This window comes from Aethalodelphis obliquidens, unplaced genomic scaffold (assembly GCF_003676395.1).
Source record: "Aethalodelphis obliquidens isolate GAN/ISIS:26980383/991018 unplaced genomic scaffold, ASM367639v1 scaffold2, whole genome shotgun sequence".
In the NCBI taxonomy this organism is placed as follows: domain Eukaryota; kingdom Metazoa; phylum Chordata; class Mammalia; order Artiodactyla; family Delphinidae; genus Aethalodelphis; species Aethalodelphis obliquidens.
Genome location: NW_020837946.1, coordinates 44,367,500 through 44,393,216, shown reverse-complemented (window position 1 = coordinate 44,393,216; position 25,717 = coordinate 44,367,500). Strand labels below are relative to the sequence as shown.

The 25,717-nt window shown below is 38.1% G+C and overlaps 1 protein-coding gene across 1 annotated transcript; it reads right to left on the bottom strand.

Moving 5' to 3' along the window:
- Window positions 1-244: 244 nt before the first annotated feature.
- On the bottom strand, window positions 245-25,717 carry SLC40A1 (solute carrier family 40 member 1). Its single transcript, XM_027126083.1, has 8 exons — window positions 25,243-25,717; window positions 24,685-24,752; window positions 18,883-19,042; window positions 16,530-16,645; window positions 10,984-11,110; window positions 4,477-4,719; window positions 3,018-3,671; window positions 245-1,874 (listed from the first exon to the last, which is right to left on the bottom strand). The coding sequence occupies exons 1-8, from the start codon at window positions 25,283-25,285 to the stop codon at window positions 1,561-1,563; spliced, it is 1,725 nt and encodes a 574-aa protein (XP_026981884.1). The 5' UTR covers window positions 25,286-25,717; the 3' UTR covers window positions 245-1,560.

Here is a 25,717-nt window from a genome sequence, read left to right as displayed (position 1 = left end):
GAAAACAACTCAAGAGAGCTTAAAGTGACCTCTTCAAAGTCAAAGAATGAGTCCTGGGCCTCGTGTTTACTATACTTTTATCCAAGCCACCATAAACTAGACATATAAGCAGGGAGACAAATCTAAAACTGTGAATTATTATGAAACTGTAGGCCTTTAGAGAGAAACAGATGTTACCCAAAACAGATGCTCTGTAACAAAAGCAATATTGAACAAATGGGGAATGCAATTAAGGAAAAAGAAATCAAGATTTTTTAAAATGTTTTTATACAGAAATATTTTACAAAGATTTTACAACATAGCAAATCATTATGTCATACTATAGAAAGGAGAAAAAGATTAAACTTCAAGGATAAGGAAAGTGCTCAGAGCAACATATTGCCGTCTCCATGAAAGTGCATGAACAGTTAAGGCAAAGTACCCCACTGGTACTGGCATGTTGCAAAATGACTTGTAAAACAGTTTTTACTTGTAAAATATATATACAAAAGGGTTTTTTTTTCCTCCATTTTTCTCAAAGATGTTTGAAAGGGATACATTTATGAACAGTCTTGCTCTACAACTAGGTAAAAATAACTCCTGGGTACAAAAGAGTAAAAGTAAAAATGCTCTACCAAGCATGTTAAAATAAATCAAATGATTTATAAAACAAAACCTTTCCAAGTTTGGGCTTGCTTTCTACATTTAACTTGCCAGGCTGAAGGCTAATTCCCTCATATTCCACGACAGAGATCATTAAGGATAGCAACGTGAGTTAAATCCAGAACTTGCCCTTCGTGTGACTTTTAACTTCTAGTTTCTATGGCCGAACCACTGGCATGTTTGAAGTCCTCATGCATTCACTGTGTTATAAATCTACTCTACAGCTTTGCTTCTATCTTCAGCTTACACAATAGCCATTTTATGAAGTGTTACATATGCTTAATACAATATTTTGCCCTAGCTGATAAGAAAAATACAAAGGTAGTCTCTAAAGTTAAACCATAAACCCTATTAGAGAATTCTAGTTAAGTATTTCATTTTTCCACATAGAGGTAAATCCCTTAACATCAATCGGATCAATAAGGATAATACTGGTTATCAAATTTTAATCTTCAAACTTGGAAGAGAATTTGTTTTTATAATATAACTGAGAATAAGATTTTTTTAAAAAGTAAATTAGCTAGACTTGAACAAGAGTGTTAGGGAAAACTGACATACCTGAATTCTAGTACAGATAATAAAAATCTGCCAAAGAATAACTTAATTCACATGACTAATCACTCTTTTATATAAAATTTTACCTACTCATGAGAAATAGGGAAAATCAGTGTTACTATTTTAGTCTCCATATTTAAACTGAGTTTTCCTTTCTCTATTTTTTTTCCACCCTTAAATATAAGGGAAATTAACCAGCTCATTTCTGCTGGCTCAAGTTTCCTAACTAGCTTTTAGCCCTCAAGGTATAGCTGTGGTAAAACCAGAGAGAGACACCGAGCCATTTATTGGAATTCTGAAGTACAAAATAGGCACATGTGCTCTACATAACCTAGTAACAGGGATAGCAACAGTTAAACTGTCTTACACATCTGATGTATTAGTTTGATTTGCATCTGTAACTTCTTTATCACTATGACCACAGACAAAAAGTTGGGAGCCCAGACTTTTCTGGGCAAATCGGAAATACATGATGTGGCCCATTGCCACAAAAGAGACTGAAATCAATACGAGCAAGCCAAAAGCTTCAGGATTTGGAGCCAGGATGACCATGATGAAATGCAGAAGATCAAGAAGATAGTTCATGGAGTTCTGTACACCATTTATAATGCCTCTCTCAGATTCGACTACATTTTCTTGCAGCAACTGTGTCACAGTTAAATCAAAGGACCAAAGACCTATAATAAAAGATAGTTTTTAGAGACTTAATTTTAACTTATAGCTGCACATTTCAGATTTACAGATTAAAAATCTGTTGACATGTGCAAAATACATACTTAACCCTATTACCTTCAAGTCACCATATGTATATTTATCATAGCCTAGCCTTAGAGAATTATTTTTCATTAATAAACACTGAGTTAAATTGTTTCAAGAAATTGTTTTTACAGCCACAAGACAAAAATAAGTCTAATCTACAAACTTCTTAATTCTGTTTTTCTGTGATTATTCATACTGTGAAAGCAAAACTCTGAAATCAGAGACATAATAAATCCTATTAAAATTACTAGTATTTTTAAAGTTTAAAATGAGTAGACCTAATATATTGTTATCGTTGAAGTGTAAGGAAACTTTAAACCATTAATACATTTACTGTTTGGGTTCTAAAGCCCCTACAATAAAGCTGTCTTGCTTAAATATTAATGTCTTTGATAAATTAATGAACTGCTTTGTATCACAGGATAAATATGGTTTCATTTCAAGAACGATTTCAGGCAGAGATAATTCATCAGTACTCTATTAATGATTCCTTAAATTTTACTTTGTAAGAGGTCTTTACATTATGTTTCCTTCCAGAGCTATAAAATCCATTTGTTTGGCAAAGTACACAATAAACAAATGTCAGCTAGAGAAGACCTTTGAAGGATTTTTTTTCCCTAACTACTGTCTTATTTTTTTTTTAATTTAAACCCCAACCCCTTTTTTTTTACCTTGTCCCATTGACATATTTATTAAATTACAGTCCTTTTGGTAAAGTTATAGCAATATAAAGACTCTAAATTACTAAAAGTATAATTATTATTGATAATATGTTTTGAAAAATTAAGTAAACTACATTAAAAGAGTAAGATATCCATTTAGTAAAAATTTTCAAGGCCTAACCATGTTTTAAGAAGGTATACACACACACAAATATAGATTTTTTTAACTATAAAATAAAAATTTCATAATAAGTGACTGGATTATACATAAGGATAAATAGTGGATCTTGCTTAAATTAACATTCAGGGAAGAGTTTAGACCACTTACTGTTGAATTATCTGAAACCACACTGCAAAAAGACACTTTAGTTCATTAATATACAAAAAGAGATTTCTTACCGATTCTAGCAGCAATGACGCCTGCGAACAGCAGACTGACAGAGATTATAGGCACAGATTTAGGACTCATCTCTGGGACAATGTTAGCAGGATCAGATCCGTTTGACATGTGCATATCAGTTGTAGAGATGATTTCAGATATTTTTGTAGGTGTAATTGAAAGTGGTTCTGTTTGAATGAACCTAGAACGGATATCTTCAAAAGGAGAAACAGACAAGTCCAAGGGGCTTCCAGGCATGAACACGGAGATCACACACAAGATCAAACAGGAAAGCTGTGCAAATCCTGAGATCAGACCAGTCCGAACCAGGCCATATCTGTGACGTAGCCATGTAAAAGCCACAGTTCCCATTATTCCAGTTACGGCTGACGCTCCCATCAAAATACTGAGGATGGACCCGCTCAGCCCCTGAGTGTAGGCGTACCCTGTAGTGATGCAATCAAAGCCCAGGACAGTCATATAGAGGAAAGCAAGACCCATGCCTGCCAGGAACACCGGCTGGTTGTAATAGGAGACCCATCCATCTCGGAAGGTGCGGAAGGGCTCAGCCATCTGGGAGGCACAACTTAGCTCTTGCTCATGTTCAAGTTCATGGATGTCAGGGTCTTTCTCACCCATTAGATGAGTTCCCTCCAGGGATTTTGGCTCAGTTTCTGTTAATAAAAGACATTATTATTTGAGGGAGGGGACATGGGGGAAAAAGCCAACTATCTTAGTATTTTTCCTTCTCCCCTCTCCCTCACCCGTGGAGGGTATCACCCTTGGATACCCTTGGCTACTACAATATAAAATGTATTTTCTTTTACTCATCTAAGAATTCCAGCCGAGGAACAATCTCCAAGTATTTATGTTAAAGAAACAAAATACTATTGATACTTCTCCCCTCCTCTCTTCCCCTCTCTCTCAGAAACTATAATCCCACCAAAGTAAACAGCAGGAAAACAGATAACATATAATAATTGTCTGGGGAAACACAGAATCTTATTTTCTGGGACCCTTTTAAGATTACATTTGTTCAGAAGACCAACTTCCTCTTCTCTTCTTGAAAAATGCCCACCTCATGTCCTCACTCCCTTCCACTGTCTTACAAATGGCGTGTTAACTCCCTTCTTTATAGACTCCTAGGAATTCTCTTGTTCTCTTTCTCCCACTGTTCTTCCCATTCCTATGGCTCAATTTTGCCCAGCCCTCCCTCAATGAATTGCCCCTCTGTGTCTGCTGTTCCTGTTAAGGAAAAGGGTCAGGGGTCCCATTCCAACTCCCTGAGGTTCAACCCAGAGTTGCTCCTTGGACCGTCAAGAGCCTGGGTTCTGACTTACTACCACATTGATATATTTAACCTCATGCAGGCCTTCAGTGGCAACTAAACCTGATATAAATTCAAAATTATTTTGGCCTTAACCAATGTTTAAGGTCTGAAAATAAGAATAAAGGGATTAAACATTTTGTTGAGTTTACCTTTGTATACATTCAGCTGTTTCAACTCAGTTTCCTCTTTAGGAGCAGCTTTCACAGCTAGAGCAGGGGTTTTCTGATAAACTTTCCAGAGCAGAAAGTACTCCACACACATGGATACCAAATTCCATCCCGAAATGAAACCACAGCCAATGACTGGGGAGCCAAATGTCATAATCTGGCCTACAGCCATGGGGGCCAAGATGTTGGTTAACTGGTCAATCCTTCGTATTGTAGCATTCATATCTACAGAGGTAGGCGAAAGAGGCAGATAAGTGTGCAAATCTATCAAAGAGAGACTGCCCACTTACATAATACAACTCATAAACTAAGAGTAGAGACTCCTAAGATGTAAACTTCTAAAAGCATTCTGCAAGCAAACCATTTTGTTAGCAAATCATTTGTTGTTTGGATCAAGTCATATTAAATCTGCCTCAAAAATCGTCATTCCCTTGGGATTATATAAATGAGCCTGACAACAGCTTTTAAGAAATGAATTCGATAGTAACTCTACATTCATTTATTTCAACAAGCATTTATTAAATGCCTATTATGAGCTAGGCACCATTCCGGCACCATAGCAAAAAATGAAGAATATCCTTCCCTGTCTTCATGAAGTTTACACTCCCAAGGGAAAACAAAAATAATAAATCAACAAGCATGTAAATACAGAGCATGTCAGATGTTCATGAAATACTGTAGTGAAAAATAAAGCAGAAAAAAAGGGCGTAGAGAGTGCTCAGGGGAAGGGGGAAATTTCAGTTTTATATACGGCAAGGTCAGGGAAGAACTCACTGAAAAAAAGAGAGCATCACAGCAGAGGCGTGAAGCAGCAGGAGGCAAAAGAGTGAGTCATCCGGATATCAGGGAAAAGACAATTCCAGACCAAGGGAAGTGCAAAAGTCCTGGGGCAGGAGGAGTTTGCCCAGAGGAACAGCGAGGAGGCCAGTAGGGCTGGAGCAGAGTGAGGAAGGGAGAGGATAGGAAGAGATGCGGTCAGAGAGGAGAGAAGATTGGCCCAATCATGTAAGGTCTTAGTCTATTACTCAAACTTCAGTTTTTACACTGAATGACTCAGGAAGCCTTTGGAAGTTAAGGTACGGAGAGGTGGTATCACGGGACATATTTTTAAAGGTTTATTTTGGCTGCTATGATGAGAAAACAGTGTAAAGTAAGTGTGTGTGTGGGGGGGGTGTAGACAAGCACAGAGGCAGGGAGACAGGCGGGAGATGACGTGGCATGGAGCAGGACAGGAGCAATGGAAGTGGAGAAGTAGATACTGGATGTACTTTAAAGTAGAATCAAGAAGCTTGAAAACAGATTAGGTATGCTATGCGACAGAAAGAGAAGTATTAAAGTTTTTACCCTGAGCAACTATTGGAAGGACAGAGTTTCCACTTACTGAGAAAGACAAAACTTCAGAAGAATCAGGTTTTGGACAAAAGAATAAGCATCTGGTTCTAGAGATGTTGATACATCTCTAGAGGCCCCGTCAAGCAGACAGTTAGTCATACAGGTCTGGGGTCTAGGGAAGAAGCATGTGCCAGATTTGGGAGTCATCGGCAGCTTGAGTTTTGAAGCAATGACACCGGATGAGATCACCAGGGGAGTGAGGGTAGATGAGAAGAGACAAGGTCTGAGGACTGAGTCCTGGGCATGCCAATGTTCAGAGGTCACGAAGATGAGGAGGAATCAGCAAAAGAGGAGAAAAAACAGGAGAGCAGGGTGTCCTAGAAGCCAAGAGGTAAGAGTGTTTCAAAGAGAGGGGAATAATCAACTGGTAAGTGACGCTGGTAAGTCAGCGAAGAGGAGCACTGACAATCAGCTCTAGATAGGTCACATGGAAGGTACTGAGGACCTCAAAAAGAATAGTTCTGGTGGAGCAGTAAGGGCAAATGCCTGATTGAAGTTGGTTTAAGAGATTGGTGCCAACTCCAGGGGACACCATTTCTATTATATTTTAAGTGAGTGGCACCCCCTGGATTCACAATGTGAATGTTGCCCCCCTGGCATTATGGAAAGCAAGGCCCTGACCAAGGAAAGAAATTGGAAAGAGTGAGCAAAGATATTTCTTTTTGTTAAGTTTTGTTCAAAAGAAGGACAAAGAAATGGGGTGACAGAGGGGTAAAGACAGGGATTTTTAAGATGAGAAAAGTTATAGCATGTTTATATGCTGATGCAAATGATACAGTAGATGAGAAGGGATGGAATCTGAATCTACTGCACAAGTGGCAGAGCTGTTCTTAGGAACGCAAGCAATTCAACAGTGTAGGTCACATAAACGGTCTCAGGTACAAGTAGGAAGAGTGATGTGAAGGTGGGAGCACACGAAAGTTCTCTCCTTATTTTTCCATTTTCTCAGTAGAATACAAAGCAACGTCATCAGTGAAAGTGAGGATGGGAGAGGAGGTACTGAATGTATGAGGAGAAAGGAAAAAGTGAGAAATAGTGCTTTAGGAAAGTGGGAGAAGGAAGGGACCAAAGAAAATAGTATGATCATCTGGCAGCATGAGAGGGCCAACTTGAACCCAATGGTCATGAGCTTTAAGAGACAGCAAAGTTGTACGTTTTTTACCAGCCATGTGCTACTGTGGAGAGCTGGATTTAAGCAGGGTCTTATGAAAGGAAAGTGACAAAAGGAGAGGAGGCCAAGTGAGCTGAGGGTATACACTAGGAGGCATTCAAATGGGTGGAACAACTGACCTTGGAATTTAAGCTGGGTAAGGAGGAGAGACAAGAAAGGTCATGAGCAGTAAAAAGGTCGTGGAATTAATGGCTTGTAGGTGCCAACCAGGTTGGAGCATGGCTGGGGTACCAGGAGGAGTGAGCTGGAAAGACAGGAGGTATAGTTCAAGTCTTGGATGCTGGAGATTGAGATTATGAAAAGGGAGGGTTTAGTGGTGATACCAAGGTCTAGGGTATGACCATGGGAATGTAGCTGAGTCAGAGTAGAGGACAAGATGAATAAAGGAGAGGAAGTCAAGAAAATAACCTACTTTCTCATTCTCTATCTCACGGAGTAGAGTGAAAATTATTGAGACAAGTCCTCATCAATCATGTGGGGTGCTTTAAGGGAAAAGCAGTATGTGACTAATAAGTACATTAATAGAAAACTGCCATTATTCTTTCTCTAGTTCTTCCTGGTCCTCAACTGCCTTCCAATTAGTCCTATGTGTGCAGAATGCTTATATGATAACAGGAGAACTTTGACATATTTCACCTTTCGCTTGAGAGGCAAAGGCGGTTTTCACTGATCTTACACACAGCCATTTGTTGCCATGGCCTCATTAACTTCCATCTGCCCCTACTAATAAGTTCCTAACAGGGAAGTGTAGAATTGATCCAAATAACTCAATAATCTGAATCCAAAAATCAAGTACTAATGAAAATATACTCTTGGATCTGAAGGCCCCAGAACAAAAACAAAATTTAGTTAAAATGATTTGTTAATCTTTCACTACCTCCATTTTCAAGTGCTCATGAAGCTTCCTAATGCCACAAATTTCTATCTTTTATTTAGAATTTAGAAATTTCTATCTCAGGAAGCTAATAATGTTTAGATGTAATGTAGTGTCAGAAAACAGATTTTATTTTTCTGAAGCAGAATGAATGAAATAATAATTTTGAAAAAGACCCAATCATTTTACTGTTAACAGCCTAGAGAAGAATTGGTCCTCTGAATGTGTAAACATATTCTTTTTGCAGGTTTGTATTTATTCTTACGCTAACACACAAATCTGTGCTCATTTAATTCCAATTTAACTGTTTTCAGTTACAGCTGTGGCACAGAGCATGACATTCAGTAACTACTTACTATTATAAAAGGTATATTACCTCTCATAGAATAATAATAAAAAACAGATTTGCTGAGCAAATAGTAGCTAGCAGGTTTGTCTACCTCAAATATGAAATCAATTTTCAGTCAATAGAGTTCAAACAAGAAAGTTATCTGTCGTACTTGATCAAGCCAACCAGTAGATGTTTCATTAGAATGGTGGACAAGAAAAACCTCAGAAGCTATTAATAAAAAGTGATTAACAAAGGAAATGAAGAAGAAAATAAAACAACAGATGGAATAAAAACTCAGGCAAAGGAAATGAGTTTCAGAGAGGTTTGACAGGTTAAGGGTCATGGCTCCAAAGAATGTTTTAATAAAACACTAAATCAAGTACCTAGACAAATTAGTTAACAGATTAATTAACAGTATTCATGTGGGAAACGAGCATCTTTCCTCGAGCTGTCTAAATTAGATGGTAACAGCTATATTTTGACCTGATGCCACTGGAGTTATAAAACTTTTCAACCTTCCAGGGAAAATTTCTCTTGTTCTTTACCCTCGGTGATACAACTTCCAATTTTAAAAACTACTCTGAAATCAAGAAACATTGGGATGAGGAAATGGGAGCAATTAACATCCAGCTCACAACCTTCCCTCTTTATGGGCACACCCCTCCCCCATCCCCCCCCCCGCCCCCCCCACACACACACCTCACAACGCACACCCTGCCCCGTCTCCTGCTTGGTTTCTAACAGTCTTTGCTGGCAACCTCAACAATTTCTCTTCTACTTCTCCTTTACCCTCCTCCTTTTTTTCTGTTCTGTAACTCTGCATTCTAACAGGAATGGTACCAAAAACCCATGGTTAGAGCCTTGCTGACCCTCGGGATGGAAGAAGTTTCTGTTTCCTGTTTTGAAGCATGGTTTTTAATTAATTTTAAAACAAACATGGAGGTCAAAACCTGAGGAAAAACAACATGGAAGTTTTCCTTCATTAGGCTACTGACCCGTTCTAGGGGCTGGATTTGAAACAGCACCGCTTCCTAAGCTAATTCGTAGTGGACAAGAGTTCAACAGGCAGCTTACTTCCTTTCTTAAATTTGAGAAACTCCAGAAGGTTAGAAAATAGACTGGTTAGCCTGGATTTTTCCACTCTGCAATAATTCCTCAAATAAAGGACAGCTGAGAAATGGCCAGTCATATTTTTGTTATTTTTCTGGAATATCACTTTGTAGTCAGAAAGATCCCAGAAAGTTATGTGAGAAAGAAAATCATCTTAAAAGCCACTTTTTTCCCCAAATACATTTCAACAGATATATATATGATCTGTTTTCAAAATATATCTTTTTTGTGCCCTTTGAATTTTAAAACATGGACATGTATTACATCTGTAAAATTGCACACTAAAAGAGAAAGTAAATAACAGGGAAAAAACACCAAAAAAAAAAAAAAAGGACAAAGTCTTATCTTTTAATTCCACGTGACAAAAAAGAGAGATGGAATTATTTCCTATTAGTAAATGATCACAGGAAGAAAAATCAGTGAGAATCACTACTTTAGCTCCAGAGAGAATTTCCTGCAACCCAGACTCACATGTGTTAATAAATTCATCTTCCACACTCACCATCCTCTAAAATCACTGTGGTATTTCTATCTGGAGCAGTATTATTACTGCTACCACAAAGTGATGACTTTTAAGCAAATCCTTCATTTTCTTCATTTAGACCTTCCACAGATTTTGTACCCTTTCTCTCAACCTCCTTTCTACCATTTTTTTTTTTTGAAACCACGTGTCTAGTCAAACAAAGTTGCTTGCTGACCCCCGTACTCAATCTTGCCTCTGTGTCCTGATAAGCCACTGAAGTCATCAGGAATGGTTTCCTTGTCAGTCAGGATGGTTGGGAAATGTGTTTGTGATACCCATTATCTCAATGACCAGCAGAGTTGACTCAGCTGACCTGATCGGTAGATAGGTGTAGCCTTCCTCCTTTACTCTGTGTAATTTCAATCCAAGTTGTGTCTGGGTGCTGTACTGGGGGGCAGGTGGGGAATATCGAGTGAGGTAGGTCATTCTGAGCCCAAGTAATCTTGAGGTAATTGACGTGTTGCTTTGTAAGCACTCTTCAGACTTTCTTTGCTCCTCTTGTATATGTTTCCAATGGACAACTAAGATGCAAGCTTTTTAAAAACCCATGTTCTATCCTGTATTTCTTTAGTATTCATAATAGCAGTTACATAACACCACACATAATGTAATAAAAGTTACCAATTATGGCTTTAAAGTTGAAGGAATTCACTTCTAGAGTCTCTCCTAGAATTAAGTTGTTTCCATTTGTTTGGATAAACACAATATCCATAGTATAACCAGTAAGTACGGGTAATAATATCCACAGTATGACTGTTAAAATCACAAGTCAGATTTTCACTGTTCTAAGTATTAAGAAAACATTTAGAAACAGTTAACAGAATTTCAAAGAAAGAGCTCAAAAGAAATGTTCTTCTATTTCAGGTTTGCATAGAATAAAAGAGAAGGTCACTATCCTATAAATTAGCTTCATAACAGTGAGGTAAATCTTTGCACTGAGACAGACAATGTTGTAAGAAAAAGACTATGACTTCAATTTATTATTCTTAAAAAGTACTCGGAGAAAAAGGCTTAAGCTTCATTTACTACCACTGATTTAAAGTGAATCCTGATAAAACCCATTTGGTAGAAAGAGAAAAGCAAATTACCTGCTAGTTTGCTTCTGTCGTTTCCTGCAACAACAACAATCCAATCCCTTTGGATTGTGATTGCAGTAGCAGTACTGGCCAGGTTTGCAATATTTGCAATAGTGATGATCAGGATATAGCATGAAGTCTAAGGAATTACAGGAAAAAATTATTAAAATGTCAGTTTTACCATACTGTACCTACCTCACTGTACAATATAGTTTAAAATGGTCTTTGGTAACATAATAATAAAATTTTTATTTTAATTTCATTTCATAAAATCATAAGAAATCATTCTACTTTGTACACATGAAACAATAAACACCAGTTGTCAAGTTAAAGGGCATAATGTCTTTCTAATCTGTATCATGTGTGGTACGCATAATACAAAAAATTTTAATAGTCATATGCACATTTATGTCACATAGTTATCATGAAGTGTTAACATAGGGGTGGTTTTTAATTTTCCCCACAAATATGTCCTTTGGAAAAAACAGTGACGGGGAAGTGAGAAGACTTGAATTTAAATCAGAGTTCTGACACTTTCCAGTTGCATGACAATGGGCAATCAGCTATCATCACTTTGTCTTACTTTTTTCATCAACAAAATGAAGGCAATAGACTAGAATATTTCTTGTCCTACCTGGCTTTGAAACTCTACAATATCAATCCAAATATACCTAAGCAGATTAAATAGGAATATCAAATTCACTGCTTTCCACTATACCCATCTCTCTCCTCTTTTCCATCAAGCTATCATGAAATCAGAGTGTGGGAAGTTATCTAGTCCACGTCCTCAAACAGAAATACCACTTATTATTAGGAGAACACAATCATGACTGATTTATATACATATATATATACCATTTCTTAAATGGTGTGAAAAAATTACAGGTTAATACTACTGAGCTTAAAACTAGCAACTGATTTATGTAATAAACTCTTAGAACTGCCATTAAAAAACAATCAGGAAGGGGCTTCCCAATACTACTGAGCTTAAAACTAGCAACTGATTTATGTAATAAACTCTTAGAACTGCCATTAAAAAACAAACAGGAAGGGGCTTCCCTGGTGGTTCAGTGGTTAAGAAACTGCCTGCCAATGCAGGGGACATGGGTTCAAGCTCTAGTCCGGAAAGATCCCACATGTCGCAGAGCAACTAAGCCCATGCGCCACAACTACTGAGCCTGCGCTCTAGAGCCTGTACTCCACAACAAGAGAAGCCACCGCAATGAGAAGCCCACGCACCACAACCAAGAGTAGCCCCCGCTCTCCGCAACTAGAGAAAGCCCGCACACAGCAACAAAGACCCAATGCAGCCAAAAATAAATAAAAAAATAAAACAAAACAAACACGAAAACAACCAATAGAATGAAATTTAAATTCAAACAATACTTAATGAAAGCCTGTTAAGGGCCAAAAGACAAAACAAGACAAAAATGGTAGGGGATATTAAAATAGACACAGAGATAAAAATTAACAGGCCCTAATTCTTAGAAAGGTATAAACTTCCAAGACTGAACCAGGAAGAAATAGAAAATATGAACAGACCAATCACAAGTAATGAAATTGAAACTGTGAATAAAAATCTTCTAACAAACAAAATCCAGGACCAGATGGCTTCACAGGTGAATTCTATCAAACATTTAGAGACGAGCTAACACCTATCCTTCTCAAACTCTTCCAAAACATTGCCGAGGAAGGAACACTCCCAAACTCATTCTCTGAGGCCACCATCACCCTGATACCAAAACCAGACAAAGATACTACAAAAAAAGAAAATTACAGACCAATATCACTGATGATTATAGATGCAAAACTCCTCAACAAAATACTAACAAACAGAATCCAACAACACAATAAAAGGATCATACACCATGATCAAGTAGGATTTATCCCAGGGATGCAAGGATTCTTCAATATATGCAAATCAATCAATGTGATACACCATATTAACAAATTGAAGAAGAAAAACCATATGAACATCTCAATAGATGCAGAAAAAGCTTTTGACAAAATTCAACACCCATTTATGATAAAAACTCTCCAGAAAGTGGGCATAGAGGGAACCTACCTCAACATAACAAAGGCCATATACGACAAACCCACAGCAAACATGAATCTCAATGGTGAAAAACTGAAAGCATTTCCTCTAAGAACAGGAACAAGACAAGGATGTCCACCCTCACCACTATTATTCAACATAGTTTTGAAAGTCCTAGTCATGGCAATAAGAGAAGAAAAAGAAATAAAAGGAATACAAATTGGAAAAGAAGTAAAACTGTCACTGTTTGCAGATGACATGATACTATACATAAAGAATCCTAAAGATGCTAACAGAAAACTTCTAGAGCTAATCAATGAATTTGGTAAAGTTGCAGGCTACAAAATTAATGTGCAGAAATCTCTTGCATTCCTATACACTAATGATGAAAAATCTGAGAGGAAAATTAAGGAAACACTCCCATTTACCATTGCAACAAAAAGAATAAAATACCTAGGAATAAACCTACCTAGGGAGACAAAAGACCTGTATGCAGAAACCTATAAGACACTGATGAAAGAAATTAAAGATGATACCAACAGATGGAGAGATATTCCATGTTCTTGGATTGGAAGAATCAATACTGTGAAAATGACTACACTACCCAAAGCAATCTACAGATTCAATGCAATCCCTATCAAATTACCAGTGGCATTTTTTACAGAACTAGAACAAAAAAATCTTAAAATTTGTATGGAGACACAAAAGACCCCAAATAGCCAAAGTGGTCTTGAGGGAAAAAAATGGAGCTGGAGGAATCAGATTCCCTGACTTCAGACTATACTACAAAGCTACAGTAATCAAGACAATATGGTACTGGCACAAAAACAGAAATATAGATCAATGGAACAAGATAGAAAGCCCAGAGATAAACCCATGTACCTATGGTCAACTAATCTATGACTAGGAGGCAAGGATATACAATGAAGAAAAGACAGTCTCTTCAATAAGTGGTGCTGGGAAAACTGGACAGCTACATGTAAAAGAATGAAATTAGAACACTCCCTAACACCATACACAAAAATAAACTCAAAATGCATTAGAGACCTAAATGTAAGACCAGACACTATAAAACTCTTAGAGGAAAACTTAGGAAGAACACTCTTTTACATAAATCACAGCAACATCTTTTTTGATCCACCTCCCAGAGTAATGGAAATAAAAACAAAAATAAACAAATGGGACCTAATGAAACTTACAAGCTTTTGCAAAGCAAAGGAAACTACAAACAACACAAAAAGACAACCTTCAGAATGGGAGAAAATATTTGCAAATGGACAAAGGATTAATCTCCAAAATATATAAACAGCTCATGCAGCTTAATATTAAAGAAACAAACAACCCAATCCAAAAATGGGCAGAACACCTAAATAGACATTTCTCCAAAGAAGACATACAGATGGCCAAGAAGCACATGAAAAGCTGCTCAACATCACTAATTATTAGAGAAATGCAAATCAAAACTACAATGAGGGGCTTCCCTGGTGGCGCAGTGGTTGAGAGTCCGCCTGCCAATGCAGGGGACACGGGGTCGTGCCCCGGTCCAGGAAGATCCTACTGCCGCGGAGCAGCTGGGCCTGTGAGCCATGGTCACTGAGCCTGTGCGTCCGGAGCCTGTGCTCCGCAATGGGAGAGGCCACAACAGTGAGAGCCCCGCGTACAGAAAAAAAAATACAATGAGGTATCACCTCACACCAGTTAGAATGGGCATCATTAGAAAATCTACAAACAACAAATGCTGGAGAGGGTGTGGAGAAAAGGGAACCCTCTTGCACTGTTGGTGGGAATGTAAATTGATACAGCCACTTTGGAGAGCAGTATGGAGGTTCCTTAGAAAACTAAAAACAGAATTGCCATATGACCCAGCAATCCCGCTACTGGGCATATACCCAGAGAAAACCATAAATCAAATAGTGCATTGCAGCACTATTTACAATAGCCATGTCATGGAAGCAACTTAAATGCCCATCGACAAATAAATGGATAAAGAAGATGTGGTACATATATACAATGGAATATTAGCCATAAAAAGGAATGAAATTGGGTCATTTGTAGAGACATGGATGAATCTAGAGACTGTCATACAGAGTGAAGTAAGTCAGAAAGAGAAAAACAAATATCATATATTAATACAGATATGTGGAACCTAGAAAATGGTACAGATGAACCGGTTTGCAGGGCGGAAATTGAGACACAGATGTAGAGAACAAACGTGGACACCAAGGAGGGAAAGCGGTGGCGTCAGGGGTTGGTGGTTGTGGTGTGATGAATTGGGAGATTGGGATTGACATGTATACACTAATATGTATAAAATGGATAACTAATAAGAACCTGCTGTTAGAAAAAAAAAAAAAGAACAAACCAAGCAAAAATCTAAACATCTTATAAATGTCTACTAGTTGCATTAAGTCAATTATGTAATCTGTTCCCTGCATTACCAAATTCTGTATATCAGTTTTAAATCAAATGCAGCACATTGTCTTTACACTGCATTCCATACTCTATTTTACACATGAACATGTTTCTGAGAAATTGCATTTAAAAAATGAAAAATGTAATACTATTTTTATAATTTCTTATATTACAAAAACAACCATACACTCTCATAGAAAAACTTGGTCTATAGCACAATATTATTTTCATAATGTATATAAAGCCCAAGTTCAGTCTGACAATAGAAACTCTCCTTCCTACACTTTTCAAACCTTCTCTGTGTGTTGCATACATCCATCACTCAGAGAAACTGTGCTTCCCCTATTTTCATGCCTTTATGAATGCCAGTCCATCATTCCAAAAATAAATTTTAAAAACGAAGAGGGATTGATGGGAAGATGGATGTGCCAATGGATAAATACATGATAAAGCAAGTATAATAAAATGGCAGAAGTAGAAACTAAGTGGTACGTATATGGGTGTTCAGTGGAGAATTCTTCTAACTTTGCTGAATGTTTGAAATATTTCATAATGAAATCTTGGGAGAATAACATCCTATTTTCAAGGCCCACCTAAATGGCCAACCCAGAACTCCATTTTTCTCGAAGGCACTTAATCATGCTACCATGTATCATAGTTATTATGTGTCACATCTAATCTCCCTACAGGATCCACACTTGAATCATTTTTCTATCATTCAAATGCATCTAATACAACTTACACACAATAATCATTCAACAAAGCGGAAGGAAATACTTTGACTACAGACTGAAAATATCACTGTTCTTTAGTAATACTACTAATAAAATTATCTTCAAATATTACAAAAAAAAAGTATCCTACTGGTTTTGACATGCTATGTTTAAATTTTTAAAATTATCTTTCCATTCTGAACATGTTCTAATTTCCATGCTGTTTTTTTCTCTGACTTCCATTTATTTCTGGTATCTTTAAATTTGTAAATATACAGTTATTAAAAAAAAAATTAACAGGCCCTATTTGTGAAAAGACACTCCCTCAAAGAGTTTTCATCTTTTACCACTAACAGACATTCAATTTTCTACCATCAAGAATCTTGTTGAGAACTTACAAGAACCCATCCATGGTACATGGTCAGAAGGTCTTTTTTATGTAAGAAAACCATCATCAGGATGATTCCACACAGGATGACCGAAACATTCTGGATCACCAGTGAAGTCTGGGCCACTATACAGAGAGAGAAACAAAGTTCATACACCAAAACATCTCAAAGGAGATGTTTTTATCCATACATCACTGTTCTACTGTATTAATACATATGCAAATTACTATAAGAAATAAAAATATTCCTGAAGTAAATTCTGCCTCAACTATTTCCAGTAGGGCCCAGCATACCACATCAGACCAGTAAAACTTGCAGACAGAATAAAGAACTACCCCTCATTTTTCCTGTTAGTTGAAGCCATTCATAATGACCACATTTTCATTTTCACAGTTTATTCACTTTAAAGTTTACTGTCATAAACAGAACTAATTAACTACATAAACAAGATCCACCTTTCAGGGCTTTGTAGCTTAGGCAAAAATAAGAACATGTAGGAGGTTATGGAGGAGGTTAAGTAAGAGGTCATGGAATCCATAACCTCCTAGATGGCAGGCTGAACTTGGTAAGATCGTATGGATAAATAGGAAGGACATATAAAAAATTGCCAAGAATAAAGCAGCAGTGTGTTCCTTTTACTAAAGTTATTTGCATTGTTATGAAATTCTAAACTACACCTTTTCTCACAGAAAATGCCAACTTCCTGAGACTGAGGCACCCATGTAGATAAAGGGCTGGCATAAGGACAGGTTAGGATACCAGGTAAGGACACCTTGTAGTCTTTTCTCTGCCACTCACGAGGGAAGATGATCTAGGGAAGAATACTTAATATCTCTTATGTCTGTGTCTATAAGGCGAGGATATAATACATACCTGCCTTCCTTACTTTACGGGGTCATTTTGATGCTCAAATAAAATACTTTGAAAGCACTTTGAAAAATACAGAGGGTTGTATATGTAAGGTATAATTACAGCTCTTGCCTTTAAGGACAGTAAAGCTCATTCTGGCTTGGAACATTATATCAAAGCCTTGAGACAAAACAAACTGCTTTCTGAAATTAATTTGAAATAAAATCCCAACATATAACTCATTCATTCATTGCACAAGGCTATTAAATATCAACTGAATGAGGTTCTTGGCTTTCAGGACCCCACAGACCAGAGGAAAGGTAGACATGTGAAAGGATAATTATAAGAGCATAAGTGCAATAGCAGAGGTATTAACAAAGCTTCATGGGAGTGCAGGAAAAAAAAGTGTCTCTGGTTAACTCAGTCTAGAGACATCAAAGAAGATTTTCATGGAGGTTGTCACATGAGTTGATTACATAGGATAAGTGCAAGATTGCTATCCCACCACACTCTTCTTCATCCAACTCAACATTCTATCCTAAACTACAATTTCAGTGCTCAACAGTCATAAGGTTAAAGGTCTCTATGTATAACATTCCCACATACATATTCCTATGTATAATGATGTAAAGAAGTAGAAATTGTTTTTCCAGGATACAAAACCTTTTTCTATATGTGTTTTGGTCTATTGATTCTCAAAATAGAAAAATGTCCATCTTGGCCATTTTACTAATAGCATCAAGTCCTGGAATTTGATAATCCAGCTGCTCTCTATCCGGGGGCAGTTATCCTGCACTGAAAGAAACAGATACCTCAGTCTCTCCCCAGTGTCTAGGATAGACATGGCCAGGTCTTAGCATTATCAACTGAGGAACTAAGGAAAATTTTGCCCTGAATTATTATCCAAATTGCCCTTATATTCTGAATAATTAACCTGTTCATTCACTTTCTCTCTTTCCTATACAATACTTAATGATTTCAGTATTAATGCTCTAGAATAAATGTTAATATATTATCACTTCTTCTTTTTTCTTCAAAAATGTGTAATTCAGCTCTCTGTGATCCAGACTCAGGTATTCTTTTCTGAATCCATTGTTTTCACTTCCCCTACATACCTGCCTATATAAAACACAGTAACCCAGAGGATAGATGTTAAAGCTGTCCCAGGAACGTCACATTAAACGAACTCCAGTGCAAGTCATGGTTAAAGGATGCCAGAGTTAGGTAAACTCTTAATGTTTAACATGGTTCGCAGAAAAGTGCCACAGTGTTAATCATTAACATTTGTAATTTACAAACAGCCAAAAAAGATACCCCACAAAATCTATAAACTCAGTATCCTGGCATCCCAACTTTGGGCAGGAGCCGCAGGACCCTCCATGCAGAGGTGCTGCCACTGAGCACCCCATCACTCAGGTGGCGGCTGCAGACGCAAAGTGGGTTAGTCACAGAGGTTTCTCTCTAGCTCAGGCACTAGTCCCACAAACACAAAGGCTTTTATAACACCACTCACCTTTAAGTCTGGCATTCTTATCCACCCAATCACCAATGATGGCTCCTAGGACCAGAACAGACCCTGCCACCACCAGCCCGTAGACTGCAGTCAAGAGAAGGCTGTTTCCATAGAGCTCTACCAGAAACACAGACACTGCAAAGTGCCACATCCGATCCCCCTTGAATAAGAGAAGATAAAAGGTTCTGATAAAACATTGTACGTTGCTAGTCAATTATACTCAAGAAGTTGCTTCCTTAACAAAAGGGCACTTTCCGGCTACATTATGAGATTCTCAAAGTCAACAATTCCTCTATGGATTGAATGTAGTCAGGTGTTAAAACTGTTTGTCCTGGCACAATGGAAAATATTCTTGCCCAGATACTAAGTAAACCCGAAAAAAGCATGATGTTAATGAAACAAACGTACTCCCTATCATTCTAGAAAAAAATACAGTTTCCAAGCCCAAGGAGGTTTTTTTGAGATAAAACCTGTTCCTTTTTGTATCAGGTTTCTAGCCAGGCCTGGGATTTACCTATCCTGATTTGAAAGGCATAAAGGAGTTTGCTATTGAACCAGAATGAAACAAGTATAGTTTACAAATATCAGTTATGCCTTGAATGTCAAGAAAGAGCCAGTTTCCCAATTTGTAAAATGGTAAGAATGGACTATATGACCTCTCAAGTTTCTTTTATCTCTAACATTCTAAAATCTATGTTCTATTTTCATAAATAAATTTCAAAGTCATAAAACAGCAGAACAATCAGAAAGATGAAGTTAATATGCGCAAATTCTGGCACCATATGAATGAAGATGTTAGAAATCAATACATAAGTAGTTATTTAGTTATTTTCGACGCAGTAGTTATTTTCAACACAGACGAGTTTTGAAAGGGGAAAAAAACTATTTCTTCACTCCAGAGTATACAGGGAATTTTGGAATTCGTTGCTGCAAAATGTGGAATAACAGAAGCTTTTAAATGAGTCAGGCAAATTAATGTGTAAGAAATCTATAATGGACCTTGTTATGAGCTTTTAGGCTCCATTCCTGACTTGTTAGGTTAACCTAAAACAGGACAACAATGTTCTATCATAACCTATCCCTAAGAAATCACTACAGGAAACTGAATTCCCAGGCTAGGCTCCTTATGGATTGGAAGAAGTACTACACTCCTAGTTCCTTCCAACGTCTCTTAACATCCTCCTGACAAATTTAATGCGTAAGGAGCAAAGTATTATCCTCGTATGGCAAATGCTTTTAAGCATTTAATAAAGGCAAGACAACAATCTTATGCATCCAAAGTTAAACTGATGTGCATATTCTGTAGCAATCATTTACAATAAACTTCATGTACACCAGTATTTCTCAAGTGGGGGGTGATTTTACCTTCTAGGGATCACTAAGCAATGTCTGGCGCTATTTTGGGTTGTCCCATCTGCGAGGATAGATTTGCTACTGGCATCTACAGTCCCCCACAACAAAAAATTATCCAACCCAAGATGTCAATAGTGCCAAGGTACAGAAACTTTGGTGTAGAGGATTATGAACATTGTTTAGAACCACAATTTAAAATTAACATAAGATTAGGGCCTTGAGGGAGAGGGTGAACATGGCCAAGTAAACGTTAAAACAGACACTGGAAGCCAGTGGAAATACCATACGTGAAAGACTGATTCTCACTCAATGGTCTGGAATGTGAGCTCTAGAACCTTCTGCACTCTCAACCCTCAGCACAGTGCACAGCCCAGAGTAGAAACACAACAAATAACTGTGGAATCAACAAAGGAGTGGATATGCAGTGGATCCCGGCTGTAAATGGGTACAGAATGAGACTTATTTATGAACTATATTGTTCTGCTACATTAGATTTGCTCCATGAATGTTCAAGAAGTCTGACGCTTAATCAGTACCATACTTCATATTTCTGGGACAGCTTTTGAAAGTTTGCTTTGAAAATAGAAATCTTTTCCATTTACGTTGGAATTCCATTTCAAATACCCTTGTACTAAATGACTAAAAATATATATACACATACAATTTGTAACCAATAAAAAGACAAGTTTACACATTAAGATAAAAATGTCAATAAGAATTGGGGCTTCCCTGGTGGCGCAGTGGTTGACAGTCCGCCTGCCGATGCAGGGGACAAGGGTTCGTGCCCCGGTCCGGGAAGATCCCACATGCCACAGAGCGGCTAGGCCCGTGAGCCATGGCCGCTGAGCCTGCACGTCCAGAGCCTGTGCTCCGCAACGGGAGAGGCCACAGCAGTGAGAGGCCCGCGTACCGCAAAAAAAAAAAAAAAATGTCAGTAAGAATAACAAATTAAGCTATTTTCTTAATCTTTAACATGAGAAACAAATTTAGATTTGATTAGAATAAAATGGCATGAGGTGAGGGGAGGTACTTTATCCTAATCTCTATTCCTCTGAAAAGACAAAAACATATGAATGCCTCAAATGATAGGCTGCCTCCCTGAGTGAATTTCCTCTTTCTTAACATAAAGAATAAGAAATATTATCCCACTACTATTGCTTCTTCCTTTTTGAAAAAAATTTATTTTTATTGAAGTATAATTGATTTACAATGTTGTGTTGGTTTCTGGTGTACAGCAAAGTGATTCAGTTATGTGCTCTTTTCCATATTCTTTTCCATTATGGTTTATCACAGGATATTGAATATAGTTCCCTGTGCTATACAGTAGGTGCTTCTTTCTTTCTTTGTTGTTTTATTTTTTCGCTTTAAAGCAGGACTTGAAACAAGTGCTACGAAATGAAAGTTTTCTCTCTTGCTTATGCCCTGTATGGCATGCCTCCTCCTTGATGGACAGGAATAAAACTGCTCCACTTGGGACTTCCCTGCTGGCTCAGTGGTTAAGAATCCAACTGCCAATGCAGGGGACAGAGGTTTGAGTCCTGGTCCGGGAAGATCCCACATGCCACAGAGCAACTAAGCCTGTGTTCCCACAAGCCACTACTACTGAGTCCACGTGCCACAACTACTGAAGCCTGCGCACCTAGAGCCTGTGTTCTGCAACAAGAGAAGCCACTGCAATGAGAAGCCTGAGCATCGCTACAAAGAGTAGCCCCCCCTCGCCGCAACTAGAGAAAGCCCGTGCACAGCAACAAAGACCCAGTGCAGCCAAAAATAAAATAAATTAATTAAAAAACAAATAAACAAAAACTGCTCCACTTGCCCCAATTTCCAAAGGGTTTAGGCTTTAAGAAGTAACAGACTCTACACTCACAAAGCCCAAGAATCAGGTAAACTCTCTGTAAAGGTTGACTAAGTGCAATCTCAGGCCCACCCAGCCGTTCCTTCCTAACATCCATTTCCTGCCCACCCACAAGCTCTCATCATACTTTGAAGATTTGTTTACATGTTCATCTACCTCCAGTGCACTGAGAGCCAAAGGCCAAATGAATGTCTGGGAATGAATGATCACAGTCATTAATGCACTGAATACTTTTTGAGAGGCTACTATGTACTCAGCAATACTGCAGGCACTAGAGATTCAGCAGTGCGCAAAAATCAATTCATGCTTTCATGCTGCTTGCATCCCAGTGAACAGAGACCAAAAACGAATCTAGAATAGGTCAGGTGGTATAAATGCTATGAGGAAAAATGCAGTAGGGTGGGGCAGGAAGGTGGCATTTTGCATGAAGTAGTTAAAGACCTATGAGAGAAACCCAAGGAAGTAAGATCGGGCACCATGCAGACATATGGCGTATAAATGGAGACAGTCCATAGCATAATGCAGAAGATATCAGCACTGGCCACCCTTTTTCACTGCCCTACACTGTTAGTTATTCTTTTGTAATTAGGTATATTTTTTTAAAGCCCAACCTGAATTATATTATAAGCTCCTTGATGACAGGATCCACTTCTTACCATACTTTGTATTCCAGTAGTATAGAGTAAAATATATTGATCCACTGGCAGAAAGAAATGAAGTCAGAAATAAAAAGTATTCAACCTCACACAAACCTAATGCAATATAACCTTCTACCCTAACACCTCTATACTCAAGTGTATAGGAAACCATGACTCGGCAGAGTCAGTAGGGTAATGCCTAGATAGGCATGCACATGTATGTATATACATATATAATAAATAAGCAGACATCTTTTGTTGTAATAAAATCAGGCAAAGTGTCAAACAGGAGACAAAACTCAAAAGATTGAATTAGAGAGCAGTCCTCTTTTACACTCCTCCACAATAAGTGAAAATCCACTACAACTTACACGACTACAATTGCTGTGTTTTGTTTTGTTTTAATCCAAGTTTCCCACAAGAACTCCTTTTGCTCAATTTACTGTAAGACTGGAGTAAGCATCTGTCACTTTTCTTGTGTTTTCCATTCATGACAAAAAAGATCCTCCTGGAACAACCACAGTTCCACTCCTTTGGCAAATCTGACCTGCCAACCTAATAACGAAAGGTCGCATAAACCTTAAACTTAATCAGTGTTTGGAAGTTAGGCACCTTCTTCCCCTAAGAGATAGGTCCAGACCACAAGGTGAGAATTTCAGATACTATCTCCATCACTTACTGGGTTTTTTAAAATACTTAATACTTACTGAATTAAATTGGAAGAACAATTTAATTGGATTTAAATTAATTAGGGGTAGTTTCACTCAATTTCTATTCAGAATCATCAGTTATTGGAAATGAAACTCACGCCAAGTCCACCTTGTTTACATGTATTTTCAGAGTCATCCCTGTCTAAGCCTCTGGGGAGAAAGAAGCTGGCCTTTCTAAAAAAGCCATCTTTGAACTGCTATTTCTTAAAGAGCTGATAACTTAGCTTAATAATTTCCCAAGGGCATGGGTACAGATTTCCTCATACAATAGTTTGCATTCATGTCTTAAGAACGATCCAAAAGAAGTTTCCAGTTTAAAAAGAAAATAACATTCACAAAATTTACTCTCAAAATTCTTTCCCCTTACTTACGGTTCTTTTAAATTAAATATCATACATGAGGCATGAATAGAATTTACACAGGTTTATTGCTTTTAAACAGTAAGACCAATTGTTTAATTTAAAAGATTCTAATCATCATTAATTAAATACACATCTAGCATCCCTTGGGGATTATTCTTTTGGGTTGAGGAGTGTTGATGGAGGAATCCAGGCCCACAGAAACACTGGGACTCTTCCAAGACCATGGAAGAAGTCAGAGGGAGACTTATGAGTCAGTTGCTGATTTTCGTTGGATGATGGTTTTTAAGATAGACTGAGATGTCCCACACATATCTAGCTACAGATAACATTTTAAAAGACCAGAATTTACACCACTCAGATATTTGTTCTTGGGGTCAATTATATTTAAATTAACCTTAGAATGCTATTTTTAGCCTAACTCAGTCACTCCACTATTCTACTGTATGTTCATAGCACAGTAGGCTGGAACTTATAATTTTAACAAAAGAAGAAAACAGAGAAATATCTTAAAATGTGAAAAAATAGAAGGTCCGTGAGACATCCATCCATTCTTAGTAGCAGATATTACCATTTATTAACCCTTGTAATGCAAAATACAATTTACAAACAATGCAAATAGTCCTGTCCTTGTTAATCCTGTTTTTGGATAGCTGCCAGTCTACATAAAGTATGATAGCTCAATAATTAATAGCATTTACTAACACCTATGGGAAAATATCTTTGGTGGAAATAACTTTTTTGTTAGCGCATGTATGTTTGGTTGATTTATTTCTTTAGCTGCATGACAAAACTGTAAAATGGCTTAATACAACTGGCCCAAATGAGAGGCAACAAGAAATTGTGCAAGCATGTTGTAAGAATTACTGTAGATTTTCACTTACCCATGTAGATAGAGAATGACCAAGGTAGAGAAGGAATTTTGCAGAGATCAGGTAGTTTGCTAAGGATCCTGCAAAGACACACAGTAGGCAGATAAAAAGCGTATTTAGTCACTTGAGTGAGCTGAGATTGGAATGCTTACTCATTTGTCCTTATTAAACATAATTATTAAAAACTACTTTGTGGGGCAAACCATGTACATTTCATCAAGTCACCTAGAAATTGATGGGTCGATGAAAAATTCAGCACGACCTCTTGGTCAATAACTGCATAACTTCACATACAGTGAAAAAAGCTCTTGTTTCAACATTCTTTAACTCCATTTTATTTTTGACAAGATAATCCAAACTACCCAGTCTACTTCTCCATCCTTGCCTGTGTGCACGCCCCTTTCCCCATACCTTGAAATGCCTTTCTTCCTTAACCCCCAACAAAATATGAGTCCAACGAGCTACTAATCACACTGGTTAACAGCTGAGCCACATTCCTCCAAAACCTGCGTGGAGGTGCCGGTCTCCACTGCGCAACCTGTTTCTACCACATGCGTTCGGTCCACTCACCACAGCATCTTCCCAGGCGGTTTTGCTCTCTTGCCCTGGTCATGACACCAGGCGCCCCCCGCTTGCTCTTCTGCTGCTACGGCTGCCGCTCCTGCTGAGGTGCTTGTTAAGAGGAGTGCAAGGAACTGAAGAGAGCACCGTTGAAAACACAACAGCTCTGTGCAAAAAGCCTCCGACGACGACTATACCAAAAAAAACACAAAAAAACAAAAGGAAAACGGCCCGGGGGTCTTCTTTTGGTCTTCCTTCCAAACTTAGCCAACACTGTAGCTGAAGTTGGAAAGGCAAAGCCTTATGGAAGCGGGTGGGAAGGCTCAACAGGCCGGCCGAGCTGCGTCGGGTGCCCTGTTTGTGCTGCCGCCACCGCCGCCGCCGCCGCCGCGGGCCCGGCTCAGGCCGGCCCTTATACGAGGCCTGGGGCGGAGCTCCGGCCGCCGCCGCTCGGGCCGCCCCTCCCTCTCAGGGCCATCTGGGC